Raw genomic sequence first — 18,000 nt, forward strand, 5'->3', positions numbered from 1 at the left:
GGAGCCCAACCCCTCCGTAACCTAAGCGCTCAAAGCCGGTCTGTCCAGAATAGTGGTGGTGAAGGGACGGAAAATTGGAGTTGAGAGATGTAGTACTGCGTTCACGTAAAGTTTCGGTGTATAACACTTACAAATAATTGCCCACTTAAAAAAAAAAGACTGTTTCGGGAGTTTAGTAATATATTGGCTTGGGATGAGGTTTTCTTTGAAGAGAAACGCATTGTTACATAGGGAAAAGCCAACCAAACGTTATGAGTAATATTCTACTGTGTTACAGTTCTCGAATCTATAGACCTCTTATTCACAGATTTATTCTTCATGCCAAATAGTATTGATTTTCGTGAAGAATATTAGAGGACCAAGGCTCTCAACCTCTAGGGTAATACACTGATTATAAAGGATGTGATAGAATTTTTATTTAAAAAAAAATAGGGAAAGTTTCTTTCTTACAGGCTTTTGGGTATCTGCACGATAAACGTGTTGTTTTGTATACTTGTGTGATATCTTGTTATATAGTTTGATATTTCCCCAAAATGCCTTCTTTCAGGTGCAAAGTAAGAAAATTGAAGTCAGACCATGGGAGATACAGCAAAACCTTATTTCGTGAAGCGCACTAAAGACCGAGGGACTATAGATGATGATGATTTCAGAAGGGGTCACCCCCAACAAGATTATTTAATAATGGATGACTATGCTAAAGGCCATGGCAGTAAAATGGAAAAGGGCCTTCAAAAAAAAAAGATAACACCAGTGAACTATGGGAATACCCCCAGAAAAGGACCATGTGCTGTTTCCAACAATCCATATGCATTTAAAAACCCAATCTACAGTCAACCCGCTTGGATAAATGACAACCACAAAGATCAGAGTAAGAGATGGCTGTCTGATGAACGTACTGGTAATTCAGACAACTGGAGAGAATTCAAACCTGGACCTAGAATTCCTGTTATAAACCGACCAAGAAAAGACTCCTTTCAAGAAAATGAAGATGGTTATAGGTGGCAAGACACAAGAGGCTGCAGAACTGTAAGACGACTGTTTCATAAAGACCTAACAAGCCTAGAAACCACGTCAGAAATGGAAGCAGGAAGTCCTGGTAATGTTTTCCAACTTGTCAGCGATGTCTTATTCTTTTTCATCCAAATGAGTTTTGTTATTTTCAGCAATTTAGTTCCAGTTTTTCATAGTTTCTGTTATAAGATGTGGTTACTTATTGTGATTATTTTAAGGACTGTAATCATATTTGGGCAGCTTCAACACATTTCACATACTGATCCCTTTAAAAGTTTATTTTGTCCCAAGGCTCATTTTACTTTAGTAAACATGTTTTCTGTAACATGTTTTTTACAGAAGAGGGTAGTTATATGCCTCAAGGGACCATATCATAATTGCTCAGTGGTGTGTATATTTTAAAAATTATTATTATACTTTTGCATTTGAATAATGAATGTGTTCATAATATAAATGACAGAATATAAACATTTTTTTAAAAAAAACTTAATCTGTTGATGTAAAAACACAATATAGATGCCGTTTCTCTCCTGCAACAAGAGATATATCTTTTGGGTATAGTGTCAGTGTCCTGAGAAGGGTAATCTAAGATTTTTGTTTTTCAAAAGGGATCATGACAGGTTGAGAAACAAGTTTAGAAAGTCAAATACAGATTCAAGCTTTGCTGTTTGGTTTCAATAAGATCAAAACTAATTTCGAAGTGCCTTCACATTCTTGGTTAATTGCCCCAAAGGGATAATAAGGAAATAATATGTTTTCCTAAAAGTAAAAGGTAGATTTAGTTCATGTGGCAGTGATTTCTACAAATAGGAAGGTTATTTTTATCTAATGGGCAATATTTACTGAAATGAAGTGAAGACATAAATTGAATGGAAAGAATGAAACAATAGTATCATGTAGTTGGAAACATGGACTTTGTAAGTTTATTGGCTGAAAGCTTCTTAGTGGTCACATAGAATGTGTTGCAAACTGGCCAGCACTTTTAAATAAATTTTTTGAGTTTAAATGCATTGTTAATGTGGCCACTTTCTAGATCGCCCCATGCCTTTTCCCTTCATGTTACCTCACAGTAGCCAGTTCATACACAGGTTACCTATAAGGTGTTTGAATTTGTGTCCCATGCATATAGAATACTTAAAAGCGAAAAGGTCGTCTCTTATCTTTACAAGGTCTTAGGATAAAAATAAAAGTCTCAAGCATTTGTTAATATTAAATGAGGGGAAATGGGCTTTTCAGAGATACTTCTAGTTGTCAGATCTATTTATTTATTTCTATTTTATTTTTTGAGACAGTCTCACTCTTGTTATCCAGGCTGGAGTACAGTGGTGCAATCTTGGCTCACTTCAACCTCTGCCTCCCAGGTTCAAGCAGTTCTCCTGCCTCAGTCTCCTGGATAGCTGGGACTACAGACACACACCACCAAACCAGCTAATTTTTGTATTTTTAGTAGAGATGGGATTTTAGCATTTTGGCCAGGCTGGTCTTGATCTCCTGACCTCGTGATCTGCCTGCCTCAGCCTCTTAAAGTGCTGGGATTACAGGCATGAGCCATCGCGCTTGGCCAAAAAGCATTTTAAAAAGAACGTTTATAGATCAAAAATTTGCAACCAGTTGCTGACTAGAAAACTTTTGTATGTATTTTTAGCTTATATGTGTTCTTATAAAAGCAACTTTAAGTTGCTTTTAAGTGTATTTGAAAAGGAAATGCATTTTGCTATCTTTTTATTGGAGGTAATTCAAAAGCTTGCGTGTTGTCCCTGTATGACATACAGGTATATGCTTTCACAGTTATTAAGTAAAGGCTTCATATTGGAAGTATTAAGATTTGGTTTAACGCTTACTTAGAGAATATTCAACTGAAAGTATAAAGTAAAAAAGGATCTCATTAAAGAGATTGAAATTTATTTATCAAAATTGTGCCTTAATAAGAAAGGGTCTGCTGGGCGCGGTAGCCCACACCTGTAATACCAGCACTTTGGGAGGCCGAGTTGGGCAGATCATGAGCTCAAGAGATCGAGACCAACCTGGCCAATATGGTGAAACCCTGTCTCTACTAAAAATACAAAAATTAGCCAGGTATGGTAGCACACATCTGTAGTCCCAGCTCCTCAAGAGGCTGAGGCAGGAGAATCGCTTGAACCCGGGAGGCGGAGGTTGCAGTCAGCCGAGATCGTGCCATGTACTCCAACCTGGTGACAGAGTGAGACTCCATCTCAAAAAAAAAAATAAATAAATAATAAGGCAGGGTATTATTCAACAATGTAAGAAGATATAATGGAAATTATGTTAGAGTTGCTTTGTGTGCCCCAAATATAGTACTACCTTCTTTTTTTAGCTCTACATTACTGCCCCTACCTTATCCCTCAAATGTCCTAGGTTGCCAATTTAATGTATTTGGGACATTGACATTAATGATCTTAGCTGGAAAGCATCCACTCAAATATACATGTCCTTTGTAAACCATATGCAAATAAAATATGCGAAACTTGGAATGCCGAATATAGAGAACTGTTATTACAATAAATCCGAGGTGAGCCAGGTAGTCTTCCTCTAACTAATTATGAGAATTTCTCATCAGTACCTAGCTTTACCCTCCAAGAGTCCCTCCAGTGAGAGTTTTTGACAGTTTTTACCGTTCATTCCTGGGAAACTCAGTTTAGAAGGTTGATAGTCCACTGTAGATGTGAATGGGTATGTTCCAAGAAGGGCTTTTAGTAATTTCTTTCCAGTTTTTATGTTGTTAGATAAAAGGCTGAATTTCAGGATTCTATCCTTTGTTTGTTTGTTTGTTTTTTAGACAGTTTCATTCTGTCACTGAGGCAGGAGTGTGATGGTGAAATCATGGCTTGCTGCAGCCTCACCTCCTGGGCTTAACCAATGCTCCCACCTCAGCCTCCGGAGTAGCTGGAACCATAGGAGCATGTCATCTTGCCTGGCTAATTGTTTTCATTTGTGCTAGAGATGACATGTCACTATGTTGCCCAGGCTGGTCTTGAACTCCTGAGCTCAAGCAATCTTCCCACCTCAGTCTCCCAAAATGCTGGGGATCACAGCCATGACCCCCTGCACCTGGCCCCATCCATATTTTAATCTATATTTTTGATCCCTTTACTTTGATTTAGCCATCTGGTTTTGGAGAAGTTGTTCTCTTAGATTAGCATTGTCCCCATCTGTACAATGGGGACGATATTAGTATTAGCAGGATTGCTGTAGGGATTAAATTGAGGCAGTACATATAAAGTGCTTGTGCTTTAAATCTATTGCATAATAAGAGACACCATCTTGGTAGCTGCCGTTATCTGACAGAATTTCTGCAGCCATCCACTTCTGTATAAAAGCGATAGAAATTAGTTACTTGTGGTCTTTGGAGGAAGAGAGAAGTTACTCTTTCTAGAAAGTGACAGCAAGTACAGTAATATGGAGAAGGCTTTGTGACCAGAAGAGAGGAAGGGTTTAAAAACAAATTCAGTTCCCTATGAGTTACTGGCTTGCAAACTAATAGGGGTTTTTCTAAGGGTGTTGCAATATTATTCTAAATTTGTAATGAGTTTTTGCCTAAGAAACCTGTAATAATAAAGCCAGATGTAATTTTTTTGATAACATTTCTACTGCTAAGCAAACTAAATGAGAGTGGACAAGTCTCTAAGTAAAAGAAGTGCTTATCTGAATTAAAAAAAATTATTCAGACCAAGAATACTGGCCTTAAAAGATTATGATAAATTTAATTGGGAGTAGGGGAAGTGTTAAAAAAGGAAGTATTAAGGTAGCCCAGGGTAGCCTGATTTTCTGTTCAAATGACAACTTAACCTTTTAGTATTTATTTGTTCAGTGGCTTTTGATTGGTTTTTTAAAACTACTTTTCTAACACTTTAATTTTTTTTAAATTTTCTCATATTATGGAAGTTGTTTGCAGAATATCATGGTAGTCATCTCAGGTAGTTTTAGTGCAGTGCTTGCTGGCTATCCTTTGGAGCTCTCAGCAAGCTTTTTATAAAATCTGATGTCTTATATTTCCTTTTTGGACAGATTTTTTTTCAGCCAGCCAGCTCATTGTAATTGCCGTACTAGTAATAATGAGTTCCTCTGAAAACTTGATGGAGGAATTGTCTCATGTAGGACATTTCAGTAGGTTTATATTTCCAAGCACTAATGTGTTACTAATTAATAGTTTTGTATTTCAAAACTCAAAAGAAGTTATCAAAGCTATATAAAACAATTTTTTATAGTTTAATCCCGCAATCACTTTAAAGTTGAGCAGTTGTAAGTTTTAAAAAGGAAGAGAATTATTCATTATAAGGATTGTAGAACTAATAGCAGGGTTTATAAACAAATGTACTTAGAGAAAACTTTTGTTTCAATTGCCAGTTGTTTTTTTCCTTTGAAATATGCTCAGTATACAGGCCATTCAAAGAAGCTAAAATGAAAGTAAAGATAAAATGAGAGATAGTTGTCCTTAGTAAATAAAATTTTGGCTTCAACTTCTTCATATTAATGGAGGGACCCAGCTTACCTGTTGTTCAAGGCTAAATTTGCAACTAAATGATTGATTTTTCACTCCACGTGAGGATGTAGTTAATTTCTGAGTTGTCCAGGGGTACATTGTCCATTTTGCCTTATTGAGATTGTTCACTTACAGAAAATGAAAGCAAATGTGGATGGTTTTAATTAGAATAACAGGTGTACTTTCAGGTATTATTAGAATATATTAGATATATTTACAGTATGTATTGTAATACATTACATGTAATAGAATTATAGATATACTTGCCTTCAGAGTATAATTGTTCTGTTGTTTGAGTATGCTCAACAGTATACCAGGAAGAGATAATAAAAATAAATTATATGATGGAAGTAGAATTCTTTTAAGTTTTCCAAAATGATGATTTCTATGGATTAACATCTGCAGGTGATGTGCTCACTGACTACAGTATTCAAGCATTTTGTACATGGGACAGCTACCTTTCCCTCTGCTCTGCATTCATATGTGATTTATTCTCCCACGTGACTTAATATATATGTGAGGTCTGCTTTTTACTCAGCAGTAGCATTATTCAATATTGCCAATAATGTTTTTCTCCCAACTTAAGAAAACAAGAAGCAGAGGTCCAGACCTAGGAAGCCACGGAAGACTAGAAATGAGGAAAATGAGCAGGATGGAGACTTGGAGGGCCCTGTGATCGACGAGTCTGTGCTTTCAACGAAGGAGCTGCTGGGCTTACAGCAGGCTGAGGAGAGACTGAAAAGAGACTGCATTGACAGGCTAAAAAGGGTAACATCCAAATATATTTGTTGGTTAGAATCCTGGTTTTGGCCTAAACTTTGTTAGTAATTGAATATATGTGCTCTGATCAGCTAGAAACCCTACTCTGGTTATTGGTATTTAAGCACTACAAGTTAAAACTGGTATCCAGTGTGATTTAATAGGATTAGGAGTCATTGCTACTATACTTAAAATGACTGTTAGGGTTGTGATAAAGGGAACAATAACAGTAGCAATTTTTAAAAAAAAGAAGAAGCCAGGCACAGTGGTGTTCCTATAGCCCCAGTCACTTGTGAGGTTTGAGGCAAGAGGATTGCTTAAGCTTGGGAGTTTGGGACTATAGTATGCTATAATGGCATCTGTGAGTAGCCAGTGCACTTCAGCCTGGGCAACATAGTGAGACCCCTGTCTCTTTAGAGAAAATAAATTGAAGGAGAAATTATTTCCTGGCTGATTTTGTTTATCTGAATGTTTGGTTATACATATATCTCTCTCTAAATAAATCTCTTCAAATTATAGCGACCACGAAACTACCCTACAGCAAAGTACACCTGCAAACTCTGTGATGTTTTAATTGAATCCATTGCATTTGCCCATAAGCATATCAAGGAGAAGAGGCACAAGAAAAACATTAAGGTAAGTTGAATGTAACCCAAACAAGTCTGCTTACCTGTCAGTTGTTATTACTTGTCATCTTTGTGGCTTTCTTTTCCTTAAGGCTATGCTATTGATAACCTTACTGCTTTATTTATTGAATAATTTGAGCCAAAATACATAATATATTAGGTCAGATGTGTTTTACTGGTTAGTCTTGTGAATTTTCTTAAGGGCAGCATCAGGATACGTGAAGTCATCGATTGGACCTAGGTATATGTCTTTACTAGTATTAACGCAAACGTTGTAAGTGCTGTTTTTAATATTCTTTCCTTATAGTTTCTCCTTATGCCTGCTTATCCTGTTATCACTGATTCATATTGTGTGCATAAGGAAATATGTTTGATAGGATGAAGAGTAACAGAGCTAAGATGAGAAGGGAGGGCTAAGAAAAAGAAAACTCTATAGGGCCTTACTGTCTTCGTAAATGGTAGAAGGTTAAAAACTATGTGTAAGTCATTTTTAATCTCAACATTTGATCTTAAAAGGAGAAGCAAGAGGAAGAGTTGCTCACTACGTTACCCCCACCAACACCCTCCCAGATAAATGCAGTTGGCATTGCCATTGACAAAGTAGTACAGGAATTTGGCTTACACAATGAGAACTTGGAACAGAGGCTAGAAATCAAACGTATCATGGAAAATGTGTTTCAACACAAGTTACCAGGTATTTTCTAGATTTGTTTTTTTCTGTTTAACTACTTAAAAGTACCTCATTCATTTCTCCCATCAGTAGTAATTTTCACCAAATAATTTGCCATGTCATGAAGCTCTTCTGTTTTCTGGTTTTTTTGGTTTGTTTTCCCTGGCTTTTCCCAAGGAAACAAGGACTTTCACATACATTGCCGTTGTAAACCTGTTTCTATTATAAATTTTACCGTGTGTGTGAACGTTAAGTTGAATGCCCTGTATTGTTGGGGCACTATGGGACTCTTCTGTATATATTTGTTTGCCTTTCTACTCATCTAAATTGACACTATATTTTGAGTTAAAATTAAGAGAAGTATCCTAAAGTTATTTTCAGGTTATTCATGTCAAAAAAAATTCTTTTTAACTTTATTTAAAAAATTGCAACATCTAAAATGAACTTTCAAAACTAGTTTTAAGAAATTTGTAATGGATTTTGTGTACTGTTGAATTGATTTTCCAAGTTATGTCTGTCTTCTGCCTATTTTTAACTTTAGATCCTTGGCATGATGGGGAGGGGGGACAACTATTTGGAGTGTATTACTATGAAAATTTAAAGCCAGGTATGGTCAGTGCCTGACACAACTGCTGTCAATCCTTGATAGCAACAAACCCCACCCCAAGTAATCCCCGAACCCCTACTGGCCATTCCTGTTTAGGTAAATGGTTGGAATAGCTTAGTCATTCTCAATCCTTGCTGTGCATCAGAATTATGTGTGAAGCCACAGACAACTATTTTTACAAAGCTCAAGTGATTCTGATCCACAGCTAGGGTTGGAATCATTATTTGTATTTGTCACCTTATAAACCTTAAAACTGTTTGCTCTACTGAAAGAGCATACATATAGTATTTGTAATATATGTATTTTCATAAGAATAAGGGAAAATACTCTACTCATTTTATTATATAAGTATCTCATGAAAAGTCAATTGTAACTTTGATGATTTTTGCTTTAGAGTTTCAAGTAAAAATGAATGTACTTTGTTGTGGAAAACTGCTAAAACCCAAGGGAATCACTTGAATTTTAGCGAACCTTAAACAAAATAGCCACCCTCTGATGAGAAAGGATACTATTTTGACATTGTAGTAAAACATTGAAAATAAATGCCATAAATATAGATAGTACACATAAATGCACATCTTCCTCTGAAGAGTGAAGTGTCTGCTGCCTAGCATTTTAAATTCTATCAGTGATGTTGTAATTATTCTTCAAAAGTATATCTATAGGGATTATGTTATAACAAATGCTTTTTGTTCATAATGTAATGAAAAATTCATATTAAATATGCCAAAAGATTATTTTATTATTGTTTGACCAAAACCTCTTTATAGCAAATTATACCTATGTGTGCATTCTAAAGGGGGAAATGAAATGTTTCGTTAGCTCTTCAATATACTACCAGGTTTGTAATCTAAAACAAAGGCATCCTTTTTCAACTGGCACATTTAAAAAATTTCAAATAGTATTTTCTTCATAAAATGTGAACATGATAATGTAGCAGTTTGACATTTTACAACTGACGTGAAGAATGGCTGTTAAGCTAAATCATAGCTGATGCAGCCTTCCCTGATAAATTAAGTGAAGAGCAAAGAGCCACCTATTCCCGTCTTTTGTTTATGCCAGTCTTGAATACAAGTTTGCTTTTGTGTGTAATTTTAACTAATGGTTCTGTTTCTAAAATAGCTGGGTGTTGTTATAACTTTTGAGAAATTCTACTACATTTATGACTTTCATTTATGTTTTAGATTGTTCTCTAAGATTATATGGGTCATCCTGTAGCAGATTGGGTTTCAAAAATTCAGATGTGAACATTGACATCCAATTTCCAGCCATTGTAAGTACAAAATGAAATGGTGGCATTTTCAGAGTGGCATTGAAATTCTTTCTTACAAATGTAAACTGTCTATGAATGTATATATGTATATATATATATATATATATATATATTTTTTTTTTTTTTTTTTTTTTTGAGATGGAATTTCACTCTTGTTACCCAGGCTGGAGTGCAATGGCGCGATCTCGGCTCACCGCAACCTCCGCCTCCTGGGTTCAGGCACTTCTCCTACCCTCAGCCTCCTGAGTAGCTGGGATTACAGGCATGCACCACCATGCCCAGCTAATTTTTGTATTTTTAGTAGAGACAGGGTTTCACCATGTTGACCAGGATGGTCTTGATGTCTTGACCTCGTTATCCACCCTCCTCGGCCTCCCAAAGTGCTGGGATTACAGGCTTGAGCCACCGCGCCCAACCCGTCTATGAATATATTTTAGGTATTTGAAGATATTTTAAGTGTAGTGACAGCATCTACTTGCCTTCAGTTTCAGAGCTTTTTTTTTTAAATACTCTGCAAATTTTTATACTTATTTTACTCTATAGATCTTTCGTACTTCCAACACTGGTTTTTCAACCATGTGCACCTAATGGGGATATTTAGGTTCTGTTACTTTTACTTTTTTCTGTTACAATAAATTTTCTTGATAAAATCAACTTTCCAATGGCAGGAAGGGAATTCAGATTTTAAGCAGTGTAGATATTTAAAGATTTATGATCTGAAAGCTTAATTATCTCTGGAATTTCCTCTTTTTGTATACCTATTTTGTTAAAGTAATTACACTTTTAAAGAATCACACTTATCTTGGATTTCTGGTTTAAACATGATTGAAAAGTTTGTTTATGAGTTAGAATTTTAAAACTGAAATTTAGCTGGGCATGTGGTACAGTCCTGCAGTCCCAGCTACTCTGGAGGCTGAGGCGGGAGGATCATGAGCCCAGAGTTTAAACCTGTAGTGAGCTGTGACTGCACTTGAGAATTGCCACTGCATTCCAGCCTGGGTAACATAGTGAGACCCTATCTCTTAAAACAAACAAACAAACAAACAAACAAAAAACCTGAAGGACACTTTAGTAAATTATCCATTTCTCTACCAGTAGTTCCCACAGGCTTGTTTATAGATGGTCTGTTTGTAGTTACTTGGGTTGCTTGTTAAAAATCCGGATTGTGAACTGGGCGCAGTGGTTTAACCCTCTAAACCCAGCTACTCTGGAGGCTGAGGGTCAGAGGATTACTTGACGCCAGGAGTTAATGACCAACCTGGCCAGCCCCATCTGTCTCAAAAAAAAAAAAAATCTGGATTCTGGGGCCCTAGAGGTTCTATTTCGTAACCTTTCTCTTCTTGCTATACCTGACTGCTGTAGCTACCTGGTAAGCTACCCAGTAGATCTTACTATTTTTTACAACTTGCTATACCTGACTGCTATAGCTACCTGGTAAGCTACCCAATAGATCTTACTGTTTTTTAACCTTAAATTCTGATCAGTGATTTACCAGCCATAGCAGTTATTTTGATCTGGTGTCATTAATTCATTTAGCAAATATTCACTAATCCCATTTGTGTGGCAGACATACCGAGTTATAAAGGACAAAACAAAGATGGTTCCTCTTTATGGAACTCATGTAATAAAGGAGATAAGTAATTACCTCGTAATTATAGTGAGAGCTGTGCAGGTAAACAAGGTTCAGGGATAGAAAAAGGACAAGGGCTGGGCAGAGATACAGCAGTCATGAAGGCCTCTTTGAAGAGGGAACATTTAAGCTGAGTTCTAAAAGTTGAAAAGGAGTCTGTGGGAGAGGGGAAAACGCTAGGGGTGGGGAGGAAAAGAGTTTCAGGCAATGTGAGCAGCATTTGCAAATACCCTGAATCAATAAATAGCTTGGCATATTCAAGGAGCTAAAAGAAAGGTTGTATAAGTGAGGTAAAGGGACCGAGAAAAAGAAGAGTATGAGAATTAGGATGGAGAGGTAGGCTGCGCTGGACCTGCAGAATAGTGTAGGCGGTGATAAAGAATTTGGTTTTGACCTAAGGGTAGTAAGAAGTCATTGAGAGTTGTAAGGATACAGTTTATGATTTTAAATGGTTCTGGTTCCAGTGCGAAACAAGGATTTTAAAAAGAAAGGCGAGACTAACTCCAGGACCAGTAAGCTGTCTCTTGCAGTGGTAATATTGTTGTGAGAGGTAATATTGTTAGCAGTTTGACAGATTTCCAGCTACCACTCTGAGACTTGCTGAGAGGCAGGTTACCTCAGTAGTTCATGAGATGTTAATGGTGTAGTATGTCTCTCTTGCCCACATTCATCCTCATTACCAAATGATCTGTCTTTGACTGACATATGTGCATAGCATAGTAAGTAATTTCTTTACTCTGGTAGCAATTTCTCATTTAGAAAGGAATTTGGGGAACTTCAGATGACTCTTTATATCAGTGAAGCAAAATCACTTAGGAATAATTTCATGTATTCATTGATTTATTTCCTAGATGTCTCAGCCAGATGTCCTCTTACTTGTTCAAGAATGTTTAAAGAACAGTGGTAAGGCTAAATTCCACATTTAAAAATTTTTATGTTGTCTAAATCTGGATATATCTTATTTCTCAAACTTTAAAAATAGCAAGGCATGTTTTCAAAATTATTTATATGGGTAATATTGAAAGCAAAAAACAAGGGAAATGCCCATGAATTATTAACTAGAGTACTGTTAGTAGTTCTGCTATGCAGAATAACCATTTCATAAGTAAAGCTTTTAGCTTGATGACATCATCACTATTTTTAAAGATTAAATGAGTCCTAGATGTGACTAAGAAATGCAAAATATATAAAATATACTCCGGAGGATAAAACTAAAGGATAATCTGCTTTTATCAATGGTTAAAATCAGTATTTTACCAACAGTGAATAGGTAGGTGTGACCCAACTCTGATTAATGAATCCGCAGAGTTGTGCCCATTTAGGTTTGTCAGTTGTCTAATATAATGTCCAGCTTGGGGCTGTATGGCTTTTTGTTTTTTACGTAGGCCTCAAGAAACTGTCATATCTTGGATTAGTCATCCCCATCCTCCTTGTTCTGGTTAAGTTTTTTCTTCAATCATACATATTTTGACACTGAACATTTTAGTACCTTTTGCAGCAATTTTGTTTTTAAACGTGTTATCTATAGTTCTAATTGTTATCCATGTAACATTTGAATTTTCTGATCCAATGATGTAGTCACTTCTCATGAGACATTCACTTTGCAAACTAAGAATTTTGTATTAATGTGATAACTTGATTTTTGAATATAATACTTATTTCTTTTCAAGTCATTTCAGAACTTTATTTGGTAGTGGTCTTTCAAAAGACTCAACAGCTAGGGTACAACTGGTACTTGTACTTTATCTGGTTCTGCTTTTAAACAAAGCTTTAATTAACCCACTTCATATTTTTTTTCTTCTTTCCTCAGACTCCTTTGTTGATGTTGATGCAGACTTCCATGCTAGGGTGCCAGTGGTGGTGTGCAGAGAAAAGCAAAGGTCTCATTTCTTTAAACTGTTTATTTATTAACTATCGATTTGCCAAAAGCACAAGCACTTTACTAAATCTTAATGTCCAATTTCTAGAATTATAAGCTTTTTATTTGGTTATCACATGTGGTTCCTACTAACATTCTCCCTTTACTTTTGGCATTTGATGTAAAAGGGGAAAATCTTATTTTAAAAATAATAAAATGACTTAAAAGAGAAAATACAGGAAGGAAACATTTCAGTCCATTTCAGCTTGTTAAAAAACAGGCCTATTAAATAGTTACCTGCTGTAATCACCTGTATTTGCCATCCTTTTTAGCAGCATTTATGGCAGTGCAGAGTTAACAGTGTGACCTTTCCAGTTTATCTCTCTCTACCTCCATGTGAAAGTATTACCATCACTACTGTAAATAGGTGATTTATAGGCTGTAATGATTCTTCATTAGGCAGATTCCTCCAACTCTTGGGAGAACACTCTTGTATTGTTACAGAGATGAATGATGCTCCCATTTGAAACGTTTTATAATGTTTTCTCCCCCCAAAATTTTAATATTTGAAACACACAAAAATTGTAATCCCGAAAAGTAACGTTTACTCAGAAATAGCTACAATATCTTTTTTGTAAAGAAAATTCAATTTCTTAAATGACCCATAAAGATGTAGTGAGTTTTTTTAACTTTTAAGCTTTTTTTATTTTTGAAGTATTTATTATCTGTGTATATTAGTTGTTGGCATAAAAGATAGTTTAAGACCTGTATAACACTTTTTTCTTTTTTTCTTTCCCATTCTTATCCTCTACCTCTCACCAGTGGTCTTCTTTGTAAAGTGAGCGCAGGAAATGAAAATGCTTGTTTAACAACAGAGCATTTAACTGCCCTTGGAAAACTAGAACCAAAGCTGATTCCTTTGGTGATTGCCTTTAGGTACTGGGCAAAGGTAAGCTTGAGTTCTTTAAATGCGTGAATACATTCTACATATGTATAAGCAGCATGCTTTGATTTTTACTTAATTTAATCTTCAATGTTTAAATGCATATTTATAGACATCAAAAGAGAAAGGCATCTAAATTTTCCAACAGAAACATGTACAGATGGAAGAGCCAGTGTTTCTATTTCATTTTAACAGTATTGCTCAAAAGATCAAAATGATTTATAGTGCTTATTAAGAATCAGATTTGTGGGTCAAATCTCAGAGGATAAGGCCCAGGAATTTACATTTTAACTAGTTTACCACAGTGGTTGTTAGGCCCAGGAAAGTTGAGATAAAGCTTCTCATATCATATCCAATAACATACACACAAACTGCAAAAAATAGAAGATACTTTTTGATCTTGTTTACATTTCCATAATGTTTTAAATATAATATTCCAATTAAAATACTCAAACAGTAGAACATTTAACATTCCCCCAAAATGTAAGGTTGAATCATGATTATAAAATTGAAATTCTGTGTATGTGCTTTTAGAGAAAAGCAAAAGCTTTACTGATTCAGGTATATCAATAACAATAGATAGTTCCTGTTTCTTGGATCCAGAATGAACAAAGGATGTCCCAGTCTTCACTAGGTAAATGATAATTGTAATATACTATCCTTTGAAAGCCACCTCCTGCTTCTTCACTAAGTAGAATGTGCCTTTTTAGCTGTTATTTCTATTAGTGATGATGAGTTTGTCCACATTCTCTTCCTGTATCAACCTTTGTGACCAAAGCATGCATAATCAAGGTTATGGGTTAGGGTAAGAGGACCATTGAACTGGCTTACATTTGCAACTGAATGATCATTTTTAATTCATTAACGTGTTCTAACTAAATGAATGAATTTACCATGGATATCAAAAAAATAAAATGGGAAATAATATTTTAGGACTGTCCATGAGTGCATGAGTGAGTATGGTTAATAGGATTAAATATTCAAAATTGAAACTATCACTTATACCACAATATGTGGTTGCTGCAAAAGGAAGTTTTATATATAAATAAGGAACTTGTATATTTTATAACTGCTATTTTCATCCCAAGAATTACCGTAAATCATGTAACAAGAATGAAGTCACAGGTTTTAGGCCAAATCGGGTAAATGACAAATTCATGCAAAAGAATGCTTAACCTTTTTTTCATCTTGTTTGTAGCTTTGCAGTATAGATCGCCCTGAAGAAGGAGGTCTGCCACCTTATGTGTTTGCCCTTATGACCATTTTCTTTCTTCAGCAGAGGAAAGAACCCGTTTTGCCTGTTTATCTAGGATCATGGGTATGAAACTTTTTTTTGCTTATATATCTGAACTGATTGGACTACCGGTTTTGCATAATTTCAAAATCTAGACACCTAACCAGAACTGACATGGTTTTATTTATTCTATTAGTGTGAATATTCATACCTTTCACTGCTGAAATAATAATGCGTTTGATTTCCGTATGCTGACCTATAACCTGCTTAGGGATATTGTTACCTTTCTAGACTGCAAAATCTCTTAATTTTTGAACTATATATGGTCCTGAGATGAACAGGAGACTGTGACCCTGTATGAAATTTACCATTTGATACATTATTTCTTTGGGTACGGTTTTCTAAATTGATACTTGAATTTACATATTACCTTCAGAGAGACAGACTGTGAAGCATTTGGTTCACTGTAACTTTCTTTCTGTTTCTAATCTATTTCTCCCCATAACCTATAAAACAAAAAAATACATAAACATTGAGATTGCTACCTGTACCGTGAGATGCAGAACCTAATAGTCATCTCTTGAATGATATTTTGACATTTTTAAGATGAATTAGAATTCATATGATCACTCTTTCTGGATAAATTAATGTTGAGTTGATTTGTTCAAATAAGATTTAAGAAGAGACCATCTGAAAGAGTGAAAATGATGGTTAGCTCATCCTCTTAGAAACCTTATTTTTAATTCCTTGGTATTACCTTATTATATTTTTATGTGTAGAAAGACCCCTTAGAGAAAAGCTAACTTTGACACATTGGCTATTTTAACTACTTTTGTTAATGCATACAGGTTTCTCTAATCATTTAAGGAGTTCTCAACAATGGGAACACATAAAAAAATATATTTAAAGATAATTTTTTCCTTAATAAGCTGAGATTAAGGAGGGACTTCTATCTACCAGGCCCTGGTAAAAAAGACTGAAGTAGAATAAGCCACTTATAAAACTATCCTGGCATAAAGGATTATAGCATGTTGTATATCCCAGCAACCTAAAGGTAGTTCTTTTTGTACCTGTGGTATTGAAATGAGAGAATTCAGAGCCACAAGAGGGTATCTCTACCAGACCTCTGTCCTGGTAGAAAAAAGAGCAAGAGAACAAAATCAACCCTTAGTTGATAAATAACTCTTTCTAGCACACCCAAGTAGGAATCTGGAAAGTCTTTGAAGTTTTCCTTTCACCTTGATCTAAGAGAGACAGGAATTTAGGAAAGTATCAAACCAGTTGGACTCTTGCACCTAAAAAAGCCCTGGAACAGGTTGGATAAGTTGAGTTTCTCACTACTGTCTTACTGAGTGAGATCTGCTTTTTCCCGTGTCTTGATCCTCTCTAAGTAGTCATCTGTCATTAACCTGAGAATGAAGGGAAAAGAAAAATCTCTTCTGGTGATGAGATTCTCCTAAGGATTTTTCAGGGTAGTATGGATACCCTTTTCTATGGCCAGCATATTATTTTCTTGTCAGTGATGCTGGAAACTAAAGTAATATCGAATTTGATTTTGATTTGATCATTTGTTTATTCAAAATTTAATGACAAAAGCAGGTATGTGGTGATCAAACACTGGACTGAAATAATTGGATCCATTAAGGCACACTACCACCTTAACCAAAATGAATTTGCCATTTTCAGCATTTTAAACTAGTTAGGAAGTGAAGAGAAAGGAACAAATATTTATTAAGTACCTTATTTATGCTAGATATTTTACATAGATTATTTCTGCAGAAAATCCAATGAGATCCTCATAATTATATACATGAAAGTATTTACACATTAACTCCTTCAAAATATTTAAAACACTGTGTATACTAGTCATTGTAGTAGTCCCTGAAGGGAATACAAAGGTGGACAAGACCAAATTCCCTGTAAAGAAGTTTAATGTGTTGTGCCTGTGGGCTCTGATCTGTCGTTTCAAAAATCTTTTTTTTTTTTTTTTTTTTTTTTTTGAGACAGAGTGTTGCTCCGTCACTCAGGCTGGAGTGCAGTGGTGCGATCTCTGCTCACTGCAACCTCCGCCTCCTGGGTTCAAATAATTCTTCTGCCTCAGCCTCCCGAGTAGCTGGGACTACAGGTGCCCACTACACCCGGCTAATTTTTTTTGTATTTTTGGTAGAAATGGGGTTTCATCATGTTAGCCAGCATGGTCTCAATCTCCTGACCTCCTGATCCACCTGTCTGGGCCTCCCAAAGTGCTGGGATTATAGGGGTGAGCCACCATGCCTGGCCTTCAAAAATCTTTTAGTCATTCTGTCTCAACCTACTGAGATCTCTTCCATGTTGGAGACTCCAGTCCTCTCCAGCCTTTACTCCCGATCAAAATTCCCATTTTATTGTTATTAAATCTTGATATGATTGAAGTTAATCATAATGATTTGTGAATAAAGAATAATTTTATATAATACAAACCTAGTCCTTAGCAAATATTGATACTTTAGAGATGCCAGATAATATAGTAGAAAGAAAGGATAGTTTTAAAGTTTAACAGCACTGGAACTCATCTCAGTTTTGTCACTCACATCCTTGTGACTTTGAGTGAGTTATTTAATCTCTTAGCCTCAGTGTCATTCTGAACCTTAAATGAGATAATGAATGTAAAACTCCTGAAACAAGGAAGGAGAAAATGTTAGTTGTTTTCTCCTTCAGTAGAATGTCAAGTTCTACTTATGGTGTGGAAATGTGAACTCCTTATCAAGTGATCCTTCTGCAAATAACAACTATAAACTCTGAACAAAATATAGAAACAATAGCTTGAATGTCCTGCGGACTGAACAAATCCAAACAGGCTTTGGAGAGGAGTCAAAACTTGGAGCAAATGACAGACACAGAGTGAGTCC

General features: G+C 35.6%; 1 protein-coding gene across 11 annotated transcripts in view; it reads left to right on the plus strand.

The window, feature by feature from the left end:
• TUT7 (terminal uridylyl transferase 7) overlaps positions 1-18,000 on the plus strand; it is a 74,829-nt gene that overhangs the window by 754 nt on the left and 56,075 nt on the right. For all 11 annotated transcript variants that reach the window (XM_035303330.3, XM_002742884.7, XM_008996097.5 and 8 more), the window contains exons 2-10: positions 548-1,096; positions 6,099-6,280; positions 6,791-6,907; positions 7,414-7,591; positions 9,359-9,447; positions 11,929-11,980; positions 12,888-12,957; positions 13,758-13,884; positions 15,077-15,196. In XM_035303330.3, the coding sequence (XP_035159221.1) occupies positions 577-1,096; positions 6,099-6,280; positions 6,791-6,907; positions 7,414-7,591; positions 9,359-9,447; positions 11,929-11,980; positions 12,888-12,957; positions 13,758-13,884; positions 15,077-15,196 (1,455 nt within the window). In that variant the 5' untranslated portion in view covers positions 548-576. The remainder of the gene's footprint in view (positions 1-547; positions 1,097-6,098; positions 6,281-6,790; positions 6,908-7,413; positions 7,592-9,358; positions 9,448-11,928; positions 11,981-12,887; positions 12,958-13,757; positions 13,885-15,076; positions 15,197-18,000) is intronic.

This window comes from Callithrix jacchus, chromosome 1, assembly GCF_049354715.1.
Source record: "Callithrix jacchus isolate 240 chromosome 1, calJac240_pri, whole genome shotgun sequence".
In the NCBI taxonomy this organism is placed as follows: Eukaryota; Metazoa; Chordata; class Mammalia; order Primates; family Cebidae; genus Callithrix; species Callithrix jacchus.